This window comes from Silurus aristotelis, assembly GCF_946808225.1.
Source record: "Silurus aristotelis genome assembly, chromosome: 27".
Taxonomy (NCBI): domain Eukaryota; kingdom Metazoa; phylum Chordata; class Actinopteri; order Siluriformes; family Siluridae; genus Silurus; species Silurus aristotelis.
The window spans coordinates 4,782,781-4,801,111 of NC_139600.1; the positions used below are offsets into that span (position 1 = coordinate 4,782,781).

An 18,331-nucleotide genomic window follows, 5' to 3' on the forward strand; every position below is an offset into this window, starting at 1 on the left:
TTTGTGTGCCCAGAGCAGTATAAAATGATCTTCTCCTTCCTTTTTCATGAACTCTACTGCCTGTAAATGTGGTTCGAAGTTCTTCAGTTTTATCCACAGGATTTCATTGTGACAAAATAGGAGAGGACCAGGAGCTTGATAATAGATAATAGACCAGGAGCTTGTCTGGAATAGATTATTGAGGACTAACTAATAATTCATCAAATTGTTAGTATGATCATAAATGCGTGCTTAAGCTTAAAGCTTTGTTCCTCAGGTCCAGGGACACCTTGCCAAGGGTCAGAGGAACCTTGCAGGGGACGGCATGTCCCAGGTGACCAAGGTATTGCTGGACCTCACTCAAAGACGCAACTTCTATGCCGGAGACCTGCTTTCCTCTGTGGAAATCTTATGGAACGTTACTGACACTTTTAAAAGGGCCAGCTACGAACCATCTTCAGACGACGTTCAGGTACAAGTTCTTCTATAACTAACGTGCTGTATGATGAAAAGAAGGACAGTTTTTGCTATACGTCAGAGTGTAATGATGCTGTTGAGGTTGGATCGTGTAATAGAATGAGGATTTTTTACTCTGATTTATAAATCATACTTTTATGATAAATCATTCATTCGATCATTTATGTTTAAATGAATATTTACAATTTCTAATAGCCGAGTTCATTCCTCTTAGCACTTAAAATCATTTTATCTTTAAATAAGGTATTAAAGTCCTCTGTTTTAATGACTCCTCCTATATGTTACTTCAAGCTGCAAGGAATTAGCTGTTATTATAATATAATATAATATAATATAATATAATATAATATAATATAATATAATATAATATAATATAATAGCATCAAATATGAATTTGTTGTAATTAACATAAATTGTATGATATTTAATATAAACCTGTATTTTGAATTACAGTTAACACTCCTATTAGGGAAAAAAGGAACATAAGCTTGGAAAATTCAGCAGCACTGTACAATAATATTTGCCAATACAAATAAAACATTTTTTCCATATAATATTTGATTTTCTGCTTTAATTAATTTGATGGATGTTTTCAATGACATCAGTATAATGTTTATGCTTATAGGGGAAGTGGTAGCTAAGGGGTTAAGGCTCTGGGATACTGATCAGGGGTTCTCTCATGGGCCCTTAAGCAAGGCCCTTAATCCTCTGTGCTCCAGGGGCACTGTATCAAGGCTGAGTCTGCACTCTGACCCCAGCTCAAGACGCCTTTACCTTTACACTTACATTACATGGACAAAACAAGAAAATAAAGTAAAAAAAAAAAGACCTGCTCATAATGACCTCCACCAGTGTGGATAGTAATAATCTCCTATCTGCCTTCAGGGAGAGCTTTTGGGATTTCAGTAGCATGCCACTTCTACTGATAAGAGAATCCCACAGTCTCTGTGTCTGTGAAGTAAGATCATCTCCATCTATCGCATTGTCACAAGGGCTCCCAAGGGCGATGCGCGATGCCATAATAACTTGAGTATTTACCGATTGTGTTGTCTGTTTCCTCACGCCTGTATAAATGTGTGCTGTGAAAGGATTTATCTATCAGAGATTCAACTCTTTGCTGCGAATTACCTCCTTTGTGTGAGTGTGTCATGCGTTGTTTACATGGACATGTTACCACCAGAGGGAGTATTAAGCACTTAAGTATAAAACAAAGGCACCAGTGCAGAGACGGCCTCTTCGGATAAGATAGAGAGATATATATCTGCCCCTCCATCTCCATAGACTTTGTCTACACAAACATTTGTGCCAGCGTGCTTACACGGTTAGTAAGCACCCATAATGCTCTTTAATTTAGTGCTCACATTTAGTGCTGACAGAAGATCAACCCCCTACCTAACCTGAAAGCAGCAATAACTCCCAGGTGCATTTTGATGCTGACATTGCCTGACAGGTCCATCTCTCCACAAATCACTGGTGTGGCTTTTCACCGTTATTACCTAAGATGGCATTTGTTTAGACTGCAGGAGCAATGCGTCATTTGTTTGTGCGCACGTGAGTGTGTGTGTGTGTGTGTGTGTGTGTGTGCGTCCATTCATAGAGCACCTGCAGGAGGGGAGCTTGGGCTAATGTTAGTTGGGGCAGACAAAATTAGCTGATGGTGTGGAATTAGATCAATCTGCCCACATACTAATGAGAAGATGTACTGGATACCAGAAACATAAATAACACCAAACAATTCATAGACATAGTGATGTATATATATATATTTTTTTTTTGTTTATGTTCAGACTGGTTGAAAAACTGATTCTTCTTTTTTTGTGGCTGTTCAGAACTTTTTTCAGATTATCAGCAATCTACTGGAGGAGGAGAACCAAGAAAAATGGGAAGATGCCCAGCAGGTGAGTACAGTGTTACCTCCTTAATCTTAATGCAGAAACACACAGCATTTGACATGTATATATTATTGAGTTCTTGCTACTACCAACGACAGACTTTTAACTAGAACAGAGTCATCTTTATTTCCAAGTATCACGGGTTGCCTTTACAAGGAATTTCTGGTGTGCTGGTGCTCTAAAAAAATATATATAAAAACTAGGAAAATAAAATAATACAACTATAAATACAAACACTATACAGTTTGAGCTGTAATGTGAGACATTTAAAATAAAAATGTAAGTGAGGGCTTTAGAATTTAGACTCAATAAAACAGCATAACAAGTGGGTTCAGTGTGTGGTGAAGGATCTCTGCTCTTCAACTGTAGTGTGCAAATCATTCGGCACGTGTGGCCTAGCAACAGGAGAAAAGACCCAGGAGCTTCAATGCTCAGCAAATCCACACGGTGGCAGTAACAGTGCCAAGTCTACTGTAGATAAAATGCTCACATATGCCGCCTCCCCCACCCCACCCCTCTTTCTCTCTTTATATATATATATATATATGTATTAGTTTTCAAATTTATATAACTATGGCATGAGGGCTCCTTTTTTCCTTATAGATAACTCAGCTAACACGAGAAACCCTCAGGCTCAAGCTCAGATTTTCATTTCATCCAAAGATCTTATATATTTATATGAAAGGAGAAGACGGTGTTATCCCTAGATAGATAAATGTGCACACTTGCATCCCCTAATCAGAGCACTCAAACAAAGAGAGTGTGAGGTTCATTAGTTCACTGGCTTCCGAAATTACTGTTGGCTTGTCACACAAATGACACAAAAAGTGTGTGCAATTTACTCAAATTCCACTATATTTATCATCGTTCAAGACTCAGACGTAGTTTCTCTTTCATTAGACAGAAATTTCATTTTTTATTTTAATGATTTTTTAAAGGTATTCTTTGTTCGCTTGTATTATCCGTACAGCAGAAACCCATCAAGACTTTGTGTCCTTATCGAGAGGACGTCTGTCTTAGTCATTTCCCTCACTACATTTTCCTATTGCACATCACTAGCCTTGTTGCCATGGAGATACAAAGATAATGCTTAAGAGAGCCAATGGCCTTCTCTGACCATGATCAGACTGACGGTTCTGGCTTGAATCCAGGACTCATGGTTCTGCACTGCTCAGCTGCATTATAAGGTGCCTGACTCGTTGTGTGTTAATTATTGATTATCAAAATGAAATCATTGCCAGGTCCAGGACAGATTATAAGTCAAGCTGTGCCTCCTGACTAAAACATGAAGGCAAAAAAACATCTCAAACCATAAGCACACTGCAATCAACTGGATGAAAATATACTGATTACATTCTGAGCCTCTTTTCAGGCTCCACCCACTGCCCACTCTTGTTTCCCAAAGCTTTAATTGGGCATATAATTTAATTTATTTTTCATTTAATTTCATTTTTACCAATTAAATGTAAGGGCTAAGTGTATTATACTCTGAATAAAGCATATTATTTAGAGTTTCATGCATCCTTTCAACCACAAAGTTACAAAAATGTCAAAAAACAGGAACGCAGTTTTTAATTAAATGTCACAAAACTCTAAATGTACTGCCCTGACCAAAAGTAGGCTTGTAGTACTAGTTCCCAGAAGCCACTTCTCTCCTTTTACTCGCTCATTCTCAGTCTTTTTTTGTTCCAGATCTATCCAGGTGCAGTGGAGCTGATGCAGGTCATTGAGGAGTTCATACACATCGTCGGTCTCGGCATGAAGGATTTTCACAACGCTTACTTGATGACCGGAAACCTGGGTAAGAACTATTCAAATCTTAATGGCAAACTGTGTCTATATAAGGAACATTCATTTGAAAAACATTAACAATGGTTTCACCTGATTTTACCAGTTCTAGTGGATTCTCTATTTGCTTCAGCAGTTTAAAATATTTCGAGCTTTTTTGTTTAATATCTACATCAACAATATTGTGCTGCATCACGAACGTTGCATATACACCATATTGGCAAAAGTTTGCGGACACCTGGCCATAAGTGTGGTATGTGCTTTTTGAGCATCGCATTCCACATTTAGTCCCTCCAATAACCTCCACTCTTCTGGGAAGATGTTCCACTAGAGGTTGGAGTGTGATTGTGGACATTTGTGTTAATCAGCCACAAGGGTGTTAGTAAAGTCAAGTACCGATGTAGGTGATGTGTGAGTGTGTGTGTGTGTGTGTGTGTGTGTGTGTGTGTGTGTGTGCGTGTGTGTGTGTGTGTGCATGCAAACAGCAGTATACACATCACATAGTGGTTTGAAAGTATTTTTATATTGTAAGCTGTGGCCATGGCAACTGATTAATCTGAAGCAGGCAAGTTTGTAGACCGCATTGTACTCTGGGTAGTCTGAAGAAATGCCATTTCCAGGATTGACATTTGACTGCGCCTACTGACTCTGCATGTTCATAATAATAGACATTAAAACATTAAATAGTGTGTGGGATGAAGGAAATAGCTAAAAAGGTTAACCAATTTTGTTCATTAAAATGAAAAATGTTCTGCTTCATTTTAATTTATAACAAGGAGAGAAAACTCCTGGGGGAGTAATGAAAGAAGGGATAACTCTGATTAATATTTATCTGCGATATTGATGCTATTGTCTTTTATAGAATATATTAACTGCATGTCACTGTATAGTTTTAAAATTGTTGTTGTTCTGTCAAATTCATTGAAGCAGTTTAAGTTTTGGGTCAAAAAGATGATTTCTTGTCATTGACTTTTGCTACAATAGTTGCAGATATTTTCCACATAACATAATTAAATAGGAGTGTGAAGAAATATCGATACACGTGAGTATTGTGATGTTTTGTTGGGCGATACTGTATCGATACTCAAAAAATGCAATATCAATATATATATATATATATATATATATATATATATATATATATATATATATATATATATATATATATATATATTTAAAAAACATCCATGTGCATGCTGCCACATATTTATAACCAAACAAAGCCTTATTTGTGGCTTAAAGAATAGTGCTATATAAAAAAAGCCTGAAGTTAAAGGGGACTGCGGTTTCAACAACCTCTTAAGTCTTTAATTGCCTGACCATGTTCTCTTCCTAAATACAGTATATATATATATATATATATATATATATATATATATATATATATATATATATATATATATATATATATATATATATATATAGTTAGCGCTCAGATCACACTTCTACTACTAGCCTATTACTAATTCTAATATAACCATTATCATCACCAATCCTACTTCATAATAGGTGTATTTAAAGTTAGCAGGTTTGTCATTTTCAATGTAAATAATGCAAATGCTTCTGTGTTCTAGTTAAATCATGTGCATATGCGGTGGTGTGCTCTTATTATCAACTTTCCTAAAATTACATCTTATTCCTAAAATTAGAATTATCCCAAGCTAACAGTATTGCAATGTTTCGCCACATATCACATCGACAACCCATGTATCCTGAAACGTATCATTTTGCCTGACGATACACAGCCATATTACTACAACAAAGTGTTTTCGAAGGCAAGCGAAATCATTAATAAATCTCATTCACTGCCATAGCAAGCAAAGAGCAGTTATAAAAGTTATAAAACAAATCTTATCTCCAGGTTGTGTCTCCCCAGTGGAGGTGAATGTCATTACTTCAGGCAACAATTGTTCCCTCTCTCCAGGTTGTGTATATTTTTGTGCATGTCTTGTCATGCAAGTCATAGAATTCCAGCTAAAAGTATCTGTAATGCCTGTGTCAGTACTATCGTATTTTTTGTTGATTCCAGGTTTTGTCTCATGCTTGTTCTGGATACCAATTATGGATATGCCTTATTTTACTGCTCATGTCCTCTGCAGTGAATTTTGACTTTGAATTTTGTGTCCCAGTATCCAACACACTGAGCACAGACATGTTACAGTCTCCCTCTACCATAGAGCACAGCTGATTTTGCTTTCCAGTGTAAAGTGGATGCATTGAGAGCTGTTTGTTTACAGAGAGATTATAGATTATGACTATAAAAATGTTTGTTTGGAGTCATGGAGGAGTGATAGCTCAGTGGATACGATGTTGGACTTCTGATCCGAAGGGCGTTGGTTAAAATCCCAGCCACACCAAGCTGCCACTGTTGGGCTCTTGAGCAAGTCCTTTGACCCCCAACACGTCTAATGCAAATAGTACAACCTATGCAAGCTCCTCTCTGTGCCCTATTGTTTTTGATGAGCATGATCACTAAAGAACACACTTGTGTAGAGAACTTTCCCCAGTGAATCAAAAAGACATTCCAGGCATGTCTATTACATTACAGAGACAAGGCAGCCAGGTGCCAACTCCCATGTACTTATTTTTTCCAGGCTCCAACTTGACTGCATGACTGGATGAACTCGATGCTCATAGGTGCTAAAAAGAAGATCCAACTATTCAGTTTATTGGCCACAGAGTGAATTCTAAAGCAAACAGTGTGGATTGTACCAAGATGGATTTCCCCTTGTGCAGATGTGCTTTACATGAATTCAATTCGTTTTTATTTCAATAGCATTTTTAACAATGAACTGTTTTAAAGCTCACACTCTGAGATGGCATAAGGAAGGAACCTTGAGAGGAACCAAACTCAAGAGGGAACTCATCTTTATCTGGGTGGCACCAAATGTGCATATTACAGATAAACAATGTTGAGGTGTGCAGTGATGGTGATCAAGTGCAACCTGTAGTCCTGAGTACATTACATTCCAGTTGGCATTTCAGTTACCATTTGCATTCTTGATCTAAACATCCACTTGTGAATAAAAAGATCCATTAAATGAGCAACACAAGAACTTTGAGGATGGATTGGGATGGAATTAGTCTACTACAATGGCTCAGGACCACAGGTTGCATTTAATTGCACATCACTGCAAACAGTTTGTATATATTCTATGCTACTGTCTTAGCCTCAGACTGGGCTCCTCTATTTGGGCAGGTTTGATGTCGCCATTCCAGTAGAACCAGCCTGTATTCCAGATCACTTCCCTGCTTCCTTGACCTGCATCACTGTTAGCTATCATTGCACCTCTCAGTCCTCAGCTACCTTCCAGATGCCTCTGTCCAACAGAAGAAATTAAATCATGGCAAATGCCATTCCAGCTTGTGGCCAAGAGTTTACTGTTTTTCGTTTTAGGCATTTTGGAGGTCATATTTGCAGGCTTGTAGCCAGTCAATATTTAACACCAATTGACAACAATACAATAAAATGTGTCACTACTGAATGATACGAGATCAGGATGCATGACTAGTGATTGGAAGAGCGGATCATTTTAGTAACATCTTTAAAGATTCATTAAATCTCGTTCATCAAAATGAATGAGTCATTTAGTTCATTTCGTTCCTTTAATCCCCTTCATAGCGTATTTAGGAGTCAATTGACAAAAAGACGAATGACTCAGACTACAGAACTCATGAGACTACTCAAGTCTCTTTCCTGTATAATGCATATTATACAGTAGATTATACTGTAGCATATATGGGAGTCATGTGATTAAAAAAAATGAACGACTCGGACTAGAAGATTGGAGAGGTAAACTAGTCAATTCTGCTACATAACCTACAAAGATTTTGCGAAGCTTTGCTCATTCGCATCCATTACAAAATAAACAAATCACTTTTTGAGACGACTCGTTTTCCTGAGTCACATTAAAGACTCGAAAAGTTTATGAACGACCCATCGCAACTTATGACAAAATATTCAACCAACAATCCGTTTATGATACCTAAAGATCAGTTGCTTCTCAATTAGCCACATTAATTTATTATTAGTATATTATTAGTAAATTATGACATTAGGACCACAGTAATTTGGTAGATAATTTAGGAAAAACACATCTTAAATGTTTTTGCTGCTTTTTTTAACCATTTTTTTCTCACTGGAATGAATTCTTCACCTGTACGCAGTTTTCACACGATTTTCACCTGTTAAGAAAAGACAGAAACTCTGATATTTTTACTACAGTCCCTACTGTATAATTATAACAACAATAAAATATGATTTGCTTTAAATACAGTGCAGTTTTTTTTTAAGGTGCATGGTTTTTTTAGGTCTAATTGTTCCAAGAAAATTAACATTGAACAGATCCGATCCACCTCAGCGTTTTTTTGGTATAATCTCCGTCGCTGTACTAAATAACCTTCTTTCCAGCTTAGCATCTGCATCTTTTAATTAAAAGGACAAAACGATGCTGCTGCACTGGCCAAATGGAAATCACTTGGCTCTGGACAATATCACTGCATCATTTCTGACTTAATTTATGGCATCCCCCTGATACAGTAGCAAAGAGGCTTGGCCAGAGACCGAGGTTTCTCTTTCCCTCAGCCGTTCAGTCAGATAACATGAGCTATTCATATGTATTCATAAAGAGCTCATTGCAAAACTTTTTTTTTTTTTTTTTTTTTTTGAGTGCTGCGGCAGCCATAAACTATGAAAGATTCTTTTTGACATATAAGGGTTCCTGCGATTATAATTGATTAAAAAAGAAACAAAATTTTGTTTTGTTGAAGATCTAATATTAAGTCCGGGGTTATTCGCAACATCATAATAGGATACAAATTATGAACCTTATCCTCAAAGTCCATTCGTTACAGTTCCATCATTGTTAAGGTGTGCAGTGATGGACAATTAAATGCATCTTGTGGTCTTGAGCCATTGTAGTGGACTGTTGATATTAATGACAGTCTCAATCCATTGTCAAAGTTCTTGTGTTGCTTAGTAATTTCATGGATCTTCACATCATGGATCTCAGCTTTGTAGTTTTTCATTATTTCTGTAGCATGGATTAGCGAGGAGGTGCATCTGTAAGGAAAAGAAATCGAAATAAAAAATTTGTTAATAAAATAAAGTTATATGTTAACATCTGGATATTCTCTTAACCAGCATGCTATATCGTGTATTTTATATATTACTGAAGAACTTTAAGACTTAAAGAACTTTGAGGATGGATTTGGGCTGTAATTATTATCAACAGCCGGCTACAAAGACTCGGGACCGCATTTTTCTGCATTTACTGGACAGGTTCCCCTTAGAGTCTCTCAGGGTTTCTTCCTCATGAAGTCTCAGGGAGTTTTTTCTTGCTGCAGTCACCACTGGCTCACTCATTAGTGACAAAAACAATTACAAGATACAAAATTGTAGGCACTTAAGCTATACATTCTTTTATACACTGTATTACCGCTTTATCTCTGTAAAGCTCTTTGTGACAATGCCTGTTGTTAAAGCGGTCTACAAATAAAAATACTGAAATGAATTGAATTTGGGTTGTTGTTCTAAGAAAGATGATGTGTCCCATTGAAAGGTTTGCACGTACTGTCATGTCGTAGACCACAGACTCAACATTTGTTGGGGTAATTAGACTAGGCTCTTTGGGTTTGACTGATGTACTTTTAATCTTCTTTTAAAATAGAAATGAACCCTTTATGTCATTACAGCTTCTCTGCATCATGTTGCCCAGCATCTCCTTTTCATCATTTAAAGCCCTCTGTGGCTTCACACAATATGCCCTGAAATTAACACTCTGTTGCAGACACACACACACACACACACACACACACACACACACACACACACACACAGAGTGCATTTTATTGTGCCTGTGATTTTGTGCCTGCTGTTTAACTATCTACCTATGCCTCAGTGCACAACACTAGCTCTTGTTCTACACAGTGAGCTAAGCTTGAGCTTGTTGTGTCTCTGTCTCTTCGTAGCTGTCTACTGGTGCCCGTGATTAGTTACACCAGTGACCAGCTGTAATCAGATTCCTGGATGCTCATCACTGGTTAACAAGACAGCTGATACAGTAGTTCTGTTCTGTTAGGCTTTTGTATATACATTTTCTGATTTGGCTGCTGCATGGCTGTTTTGATTTAATCAGTCCTTTGTGCCTTATCACCTTCACAATCACATTATTTGCCCAATACAATGTATATGCATTGTATAAAATACAGTACATTTAGCATAGGTGTATAATCTAAAGCAGGGGTCACCAACCTTTTTGAAACTGAGAGCTACTTCTTGGGTACCGATTAATGTGAAGGGCTACCAGTTTGATACACACAGTTTTCAGTTTGATCTGAAATAACAAATTTGCTCAATTTACCTTTAATTATATGTTATTATTAATAATTAATGATATTCATCTATGTGAAGACACTGATCATGTTAATGATTTCTCACAATAATTATCAACAATGATTTAACAAAGTAGGCTCATTTTTAGAAAATGCCCGCGGGCTAATCATGTGGTCCTTGCGGGCTACCGGGCACCATGTTGGTGACCCTTGATCTAAAGCATCATCTCAAGGAACATATTTAAACGTGTCACGTAAAGATGATTAGACAGATGTAAGTCCAGTTTTAGAACAGCTTTAATAATTGAAATAGCAAACAGTCCAAAAACATGAATTAGGCTCAAAGATTAAAAAAAAACCAGGGGATCAGCATACAAGATAAACTAAACTGGGCTTGATTCACTACAGTCTAATACACTAATACTAATACACTAATCCAGATAAATCAGAAAACATAATTTTTTATCTAAAAACGCTGCGTCCACTCTTTTTCTTTTCATTTTCAATCGTTGTTAAAAGTTGCTCATTCACACTAAAACACTTTACGTCCCTGTGCAGCTCACGAGCGAAACCACCTGCCGTTTATTCACTTTCCGGCTCTTTGAAACGTCGTGGCAAAAAATGTTTCATAGTTTTTGAAAGCCTTCATTTTCACAGTCCACACTGCGATGCTAAAGTGGTGTTTTTAAATTTATACACATTAAAAAGGGTTTTTCGAAAAGCTTAGTTTTTGTGGCCAAAAACAGGTCAAGATCAGAAACATAAAATATACAGAATTATTAATGCTTGGTGTAAACAGAGGTTTACCGCTCTACACTAATCCAGATACATTTGAAAACAGCGTTTTCATTTGAATACGTTTCGCATCCACACTTTCTTATTCAGTCATTTCCCAAACGTTGCTCACCCACACTGAAATATGCGTAAATCTCTGTGCACGTAAGACTCTTTGACCTGTGTCATTTCCATGCCGTTTATTTACTTTTCGGGGTCTTTGAAACTTGACGAATATCAAGGAAAGGTGCGGACACATGACTAAGATACGTCACTATTTTCAAACGCCTCCATTTTCACAGTCCACATTGCAATATTTTCAAAAAGCTTTGTTTCCATTTACTGAAAAAGAAGGCAAAAACGGAGAGAGAAATATGCGTTTGAAATGGAATGGTAATAGTGTGGACATGGGCAGAGGCACAAGGGGCGTCTAAGGCAAACATGTTTGAAGGCAACAGTGTTTGCTGGGAAACGTAATCTGCATGACGGTATGACCTGTGAAAACACAACTTCGTATACATGTTTTGCGACCGTGTTTACCACGAGTGAGTCAAGTTTCGTAACCAATGGCAGACTGTTTTCAATTTCTGTTTCCTAATTGATTAGCATTGACTGTGTGTTTGATTGTCTGGTGTCTGCATTCTTATTTGAGTATCAGGAATTAGTTCCTGTCATTTAAATACAAACTTCATTATAACGCTGGTGTATTCCAAGTCTTTTTACACTTGGAACTAGTATATATAGTTTAGTAGGTGCCATGCATCATTTGGGTTTTTTTCCTCTTCACTTGTATCCTTTAACATTTTCCAATTAACAATTTTCTGGTTATCTTTTTGCTGTCATTGTTCTTACTTTGAAGATTTGTTCTTGTTAAACATCCATTTAAAAAAAGCCATTATATGGAGTTGGACTCCTCGCTGTTGCCATAACAACCTCTGTTGGGATGGCTTTCGACCACATTTTAAAACATGGCTGTGAAGATTCATTTATACTAGGGCTGTCAATCGATTCAAATATTTAATCGCGATACATTTCATGATTGTCATGAGTTAACTCGAGCAAAAAATTCTTGTAAATGTTTAAAGTAATTATGGTGTTTTAAATGACATAAATCATCAGGACACCAAACTGAACTTTTGCTATGTTTCCACACGGACGGTTTTAATTGCTGTGCATGTGTGCATCATGGCAGATTTCGCTGATAGATTTGAGACATCAGCAAAACAAATGTTTAGCAGGTAAAAATAAATTTTCATTGGCGTTTTTATTTTTTCATATCCGACTTCATGAATAAATGTGTGTTGCGTTGAAGGTTGTAATTTTGCCTCCTTTATATTTATTTCTTTATATTTTTAATACAAATTTATTTGCACTAACATGTTAATAACACTTTACTTTTAAAAGTCCTGATTTTTACATTTTAAATGTTTCTGTAAAGCATCTTTATGACACTGACTTCTATTAAACTGACTATACATACCAAAATTAATGGAATTAAATTGTGGCATTCAGCAATAAAAGCATTAGTCAGGCACAGTGAGTTCATCAGGGTACGCCCGGAGGAAAGCTAATGTTGTAATTGATAAGGAGTTCAGGGAATTTCAGGTCAGGGCTCTGTGCTTCCAAACCAACCTTGGCAAGCCATGCCATCACTGACCTTGCTTTGTGTACTCAAAGTTGAGTTAAATTTCTGGCTGCCTTTTTTTTTTTTGGTGAGGGGGAGGTTACACATGAGCATGATAGTCAGGTGTTAACATACTTTTGGACATGTGCAGAGGAGGGACATATATCGGTAGGAGAATGCTGAGGATGGAGCTGCCTGGAAGGGGAAAAGAAAAAGGAAGGCCAAGGAAGAGGTTTATGGGTGTGGTGAGGGAAGACATGCAGGTAGTTGGGGTGAAAGAAGCAGATGTAGAGGACAGAGGGGTATGGAGAAGGATAATCTGCTGTGGCGCCCCCTAATGAGAGAAGCCAAAAGAAGAAAATCAAGAATTTAACTAAGCCATATTGTTTTGTGTGTACTTTATACATACATCACTTGAAGATATTTATGGCTTGTACTATTTAATATATTTATCAACTGACACTTATTGAGGCCAACAGACGAATAGCAAATTTGTTATCCCTTTGTAATTTTGTGGTCTTTGGAACTTTCCCCAGTGGCCAGCATCCAGAGGCTCCCTGCAGTGTCGGTGATGACTGATATTAACTTCCCAATGAAAGGACGCAAAGGGATGGTGGACTGGGCCAGAAACTCTGAGGACAAGGTGGTCATCCCTAAAGGCATTTTTGTTCCTCAAAGTGCAGGTATGTGCAATGTGTATATTGTCTTTTTTATTCCTACCTGCCCACAAAGGCAAATGTTACATTTACGGCATTTGGCAGACACCAAACTTTATCTCATTTGCTTCAACTTAAAGAGCAGTAAATTCTTTCATTAGATTAATTTTACCCACAAATCTCTTCTTCTACGAAGTCCACTAAGTCCATAGTCAAAAGGTTGCAACTAAAATGACTCATAATCATGCTTTTGTTTATGATGTCCTCTGTCATGAGGCAATGCTGAAAGAGAGAGTGACTGAGGCTGACCTCTTTTCCTCGCCCCAGTGGGGAAAACAGGAAGTGAAATGAGCCAGAGAGACTGAATTGCAATCTACTGAGATACTCATTTGGCTCTGCAAGAAAAGTAGATCTGCAATAATGTCTAAGGTGATGTGGGACCATGAGTGTTGCAGGATTGGTAATGATGGGTCAGGTGACACTTCAGCTGATTTAAACTGATGTTCAGTGCACTTCAGCTCCCTCCTGCTAATGTTGCTAATTCTCCAGTTTCATTTTTTCACATTTATCAATCAAACTCTCACCCCATGTACCCTCACTTACACCACAGCCACAAGTGCCCATAAGTCTTTTTGATTCTGTTATTCATTTTGGAATTTATGTGCAAAATCTTTAGTGAAGAAACTTTAATTGTAAATTGTCATCATCTCAGCAAAGTCACCTTTAATTATGTATGAATTATTTTATTACAAAATATCAGCAACAAATAATAATTATTGTGGGTACATCTAAGTGATATGAGGGTGGTATGAAAAAGTTTCGAGTCTAATGGTGCTAACTGACCACATGCGTTACCACGTCTGCAATGTTATCGCAGACAGCTATTTAGAACAAAGATCAAACATGAAATTCTGCATGAGACTGGGCAAATCTGCCGCAGAGACGTTTCACATGACGTACGTTTGAGTCGTTTTGAGTGGCACAAGCGCTTCAAGAGCGGAAGAACATCACTGGAAAATTATATATCTATATACAGTGGGTACGGAAAGTATTTTGTTATATTGCAGCCATTTGCTAAAATCATTTAAGTTCATTCTTCTTCCTCATGAATGTACACACAGCTCCCCATACTGACAGAAAAACACAGAATTGTTGACCTTTTTGCAGATTTATTAAAAAAGAAAAACTGAAATATCACATGGTCCTAAGTATTCAGACCCTTTGCTGTGACACTCATATATTTAACTCAGGTGCTCTCCATTTCTTCTGATCATCCTTGAGATGGTTCTACACCTTCATTTGAGTCCAGAAATTTTTGATTATACTGATTGGACTTGATTAGGAAAGCCACACACCTGTCTATATAAGACCTTACAGATCACAATGCATGTCAGAGCAAATGAGAATCATTAGGGTCAAAGGAACTGCCTGAAGAGCTCAGAGACAGAATTGTGGCAAGGCACAGATCTGGCCAAGGTTCCAAAAATTTTTTTGCTGCACTTAAGGTTCCTAAGAGCACAGTGGCCTCCATAATCCTCAAATGGAAGATGTTTGGGACGACCAGAACCCTTCCTAGAGCTGGCCGTCCGGCCAAACTGAGCTATCGGGGGGAGAAGAGCCTTGGTGAGAGAGGTAAAGAAGAACCCAAAGATCACTGTGGCTGAGCTCCAGAGATGCAGTCAGGAGATGGGAGAAAGTTGTAGAAAGTCAACCATCACTGCAGCCCTTCACCAGTGGGGCTTTATAGCAGAGTGGCCCGACGGAAGCCTCTCCTCAGTGCAGGACACATGAAAACCCGCATGGAGTTCTCCAAGATGGTGAGAAATAAGATTCTCTGGTCTGATGAGACCAAGATAGAACTTTTTGGCCTTAATTCTAAGCGGTATGTGTGGAGAAAACCAGGCACTGCTCATCACCTGCCCAGTATAGTCTCAACAATGAAGCATGGTGGTGGCAGCATCATGCTGTGGGGGTGTTTTTCAGCTGCAGGGACAGGACGACTGGTTGCAATCAAGGGAAAGATGAATGCAGCCAAGCACAGGGATATCCTGGACGAAAACCTTCTCCAGAGTGCTCTGGACCTCAGACTGGGCTGAAGGTTTACCTTCCAACAAGACAATGACCCTAAGCACACAGCTAAAATAACGATGGAGTGGCTTCACAACAACTCCGTGACTGTTCTTGAATGGCCCAGCCAGAGCCCTGACTTAAACCCAATTGAGCATCTCTGGAGAGACCTAAAAATAGCTGTCCACCAATGTTTACCGTCCAACTTGACAGAACTGGAGAGGATCTGCAAGGAGGAATGGCAGAGGATCCCTGAATCCAGGTGTGAAACACTTGTTGCTGCCTTCCCAAAAAGACTCCTGGCTGTATTAGATCAAAAGGGGGCTTCTACTAAATACTGAGCAAAGGGTCTGAATACTTAGGACCATGTGATATTTCAGTTTTTCTTTTTTAATAAATCTGCAACAGTGTCAACAATTCTGTGTTTTTCTGTCAGTATGGGGAGCTGTGTGTACATTCATGAGGAAAAGAAATGAACTTAAATGATTTTAGCAAATGGCTGCAAAATAAAAAAGAGTGAAAAATTTAAGGGGGTCTGAATACTTTCCGTACCCACTGTATATATATATATATATATATATATATATATATAGATAGATAGATAGATAGATAGATAGATAGATAGATAGATAGATAGATAGATAGATAGATAGATAGATAGATTGGTATAGATATCGGGACTGCTGTGTGTTGTGTATGTTGGTGTAGTCCTTCTTGACTGTGTAGCATATGCAGGTTTTGTGTTAATATAACTTGGTTGAGATTAACTTTTGGTACGCCAACTATGTTGTAGCAAGAGAACTGGCCAGCTCTCTCAGGGGTGAATTGACATTTCCTCGATTGACTTCGAGTGAAAAATGATTAAAACAGTGAATGAAAATGTTCGACAAAGAAGTCATAGGAGATGGTGTAGTCTCTTGACAGAGACAGCTGTAGCCCAGGTTAGAGCTTTATCGGTTAACAGATTTATAAATACAGCGAGCATTGAAGCATGAAACCTTTGCCTGATGTAGATTCACATGAACACTTGGCTCAGGGTGTGTGATGAGTGAAGAAGCAGATTGAGAGGGTGTAGCCGATGTAGTCAGTATGGGCGTCAGCATGCTGGTTAGCTACACTGGCTGGGCATTGATCATGGCACTCTGCTGATGTTGCTCACTGAAAAATAGCCTTTGGAGGCCAGAGCATGTCGGCTCTCGTGGATACTTGGTGCCTCCAGGTAAAAGCTAAATATTTCTTTATGCAGCATATAGCATTTTTATTTGTTATTTATTAATGTTAGGTTTAATAAAATGTATAGTTGTGACATAGATGCTCAGGAATTATGGGTAATCTGGCATTATTACATATATCTCTAAAAAAATTAAGACCTGACTATATATATCTAAAAACCAAAGCTGGATGCTTGTAGTTACACCAGATGTAGAGTAATAAATGAAATCATTTAGCTATTTTGTGTTATTTGTGTTATTTTAGAGATTCATTCAGATTTTATTTAAATTCAAGCCTTTCAATAAAAATCATTAGTTAAAATAAATAATTTTCATATATTTCATGGATTTAGTGATAATTGTGGGTGTCAGTCATGCTTGAAGCAGTGAAGCAGTGTGCGATTAAATTGACCCCATAACTCATTCTAGTTCCAGCAGGTATGTCAGGTATAAGACAACTCTTGTCTAATAAGTCATTAAATGCTAGTAATGAATTTAAGTTCAGTTATCTCTGTGATAGTGAGAATACTTTTTGATTGCATCATATTTGGTGAAGTATTTGGTCTGAAGATCAGTAATATTATCGGCTACAAAGAGAAATTCAAGGAAAAACTGGTGAATCTGTTTTGTTTTTCCTGGGAGAGGAATTTTTCCTGTGAAATTTTTTCGGCTTGTGTGGTTTGGCTCCCCAAAGGGTTAAAGAGGATTCTCAATCACCATCAACTTACTAAGATACCTTCTATTCAATTCACTTCAATTCAGCTGTATTTCTGCACTTTTAACAATGGACATTGTCTCAAGGTTTTGTTCATTATAAGTTGATCCCTAATGATTGAGCCAGAGATGGTATGAGGAAGAAACTTAGAGAGGAACCAGAATTAAATGCATCCTCATCTGGGTGGCACCGAATATTCATTCATTTTAGTTCCATCTTCTGTTGGTTTGTCCTATAATTTATCTGTACGTATATATTATAAATTTGAACCTAGTAATCGGGGTTTATTCATCATTTCTATTAAATGAGCCTGAAAATAAAGTTACTTATGATAAATTTGTGCTACAATCTAACCAAGTACTGTTTCACCAGATATGGATGGCTCTCCTGTTTTCATTCTTGGCACAATCCTCTACAAGACACTGGGCCTCATGCTACCTGCCCCAAGGTATGAAATTCCTGAAATGTGTAAATCAGACTGTGTGAATTATACAGATAATGTTCAGATAAAGCCTTTGTGCTTGACGTGTTAACTAATAACTTATTTATGTATTTAAAAAATTACTTTTGTTGTCCATGTGTAACTTTATAGAAAAGCCTTATTATCCAATTACATTCACAATGGTTTAGAAGTAATACATACACATACATACAAAAAGTGGCAGCTGAAACTGAAATGCATTTAAACTCAACTTGTTAAATAAAACAATTCATAATTAGTAGTAGTATTTACTTGTGGATCTTCAGCATGCAAAAGGTAATTGTGTGCTAACTTTGTGGTGACACTTAGGGGAAGAACCACATATGGGTGTGAT

The 18,331-nt window shown here is 37.5% G+C and overlaps 1 protein-coding gene across 3 annotated transcripts in view; it reads left to right on the forward strand.

The window, feature by feature from the left end:
* The window catches only part of adgrb3 (adhesion G protein-coupled receptor B3), a 201,021-nt gene that overhangs the window by 120,093 nt on the left and 62,597 nt on the right, over window positions 1–18,331 (forward strand). For all 3 annotated transcript variants that reach the window (XM_083532335.1, XM_083532334.1, XM_083532336.1), the window contains 5 exons: window positions 257–451; window positions 2,286–2,354; window positions 4,041–4,149; window positions 13,404–13,550; window positions 17,889–17,964. In XM_083532335.1, coding sequence (XP_083388461.1) covers window positions 257–451; window positions 2,286–2,354; window positions 4,041–4,149; window positions 13,404–13,550; window positions 17,889–17,964 — 596 coding nt within the window. The remainder of the gene's footprint in view (window positions 1–256; window positions 452–2,285; window positions 2,355–4,040; window positions 4,150–13,403; window positions 13,551–17,888; window positions 17,965–18,331) is intronic.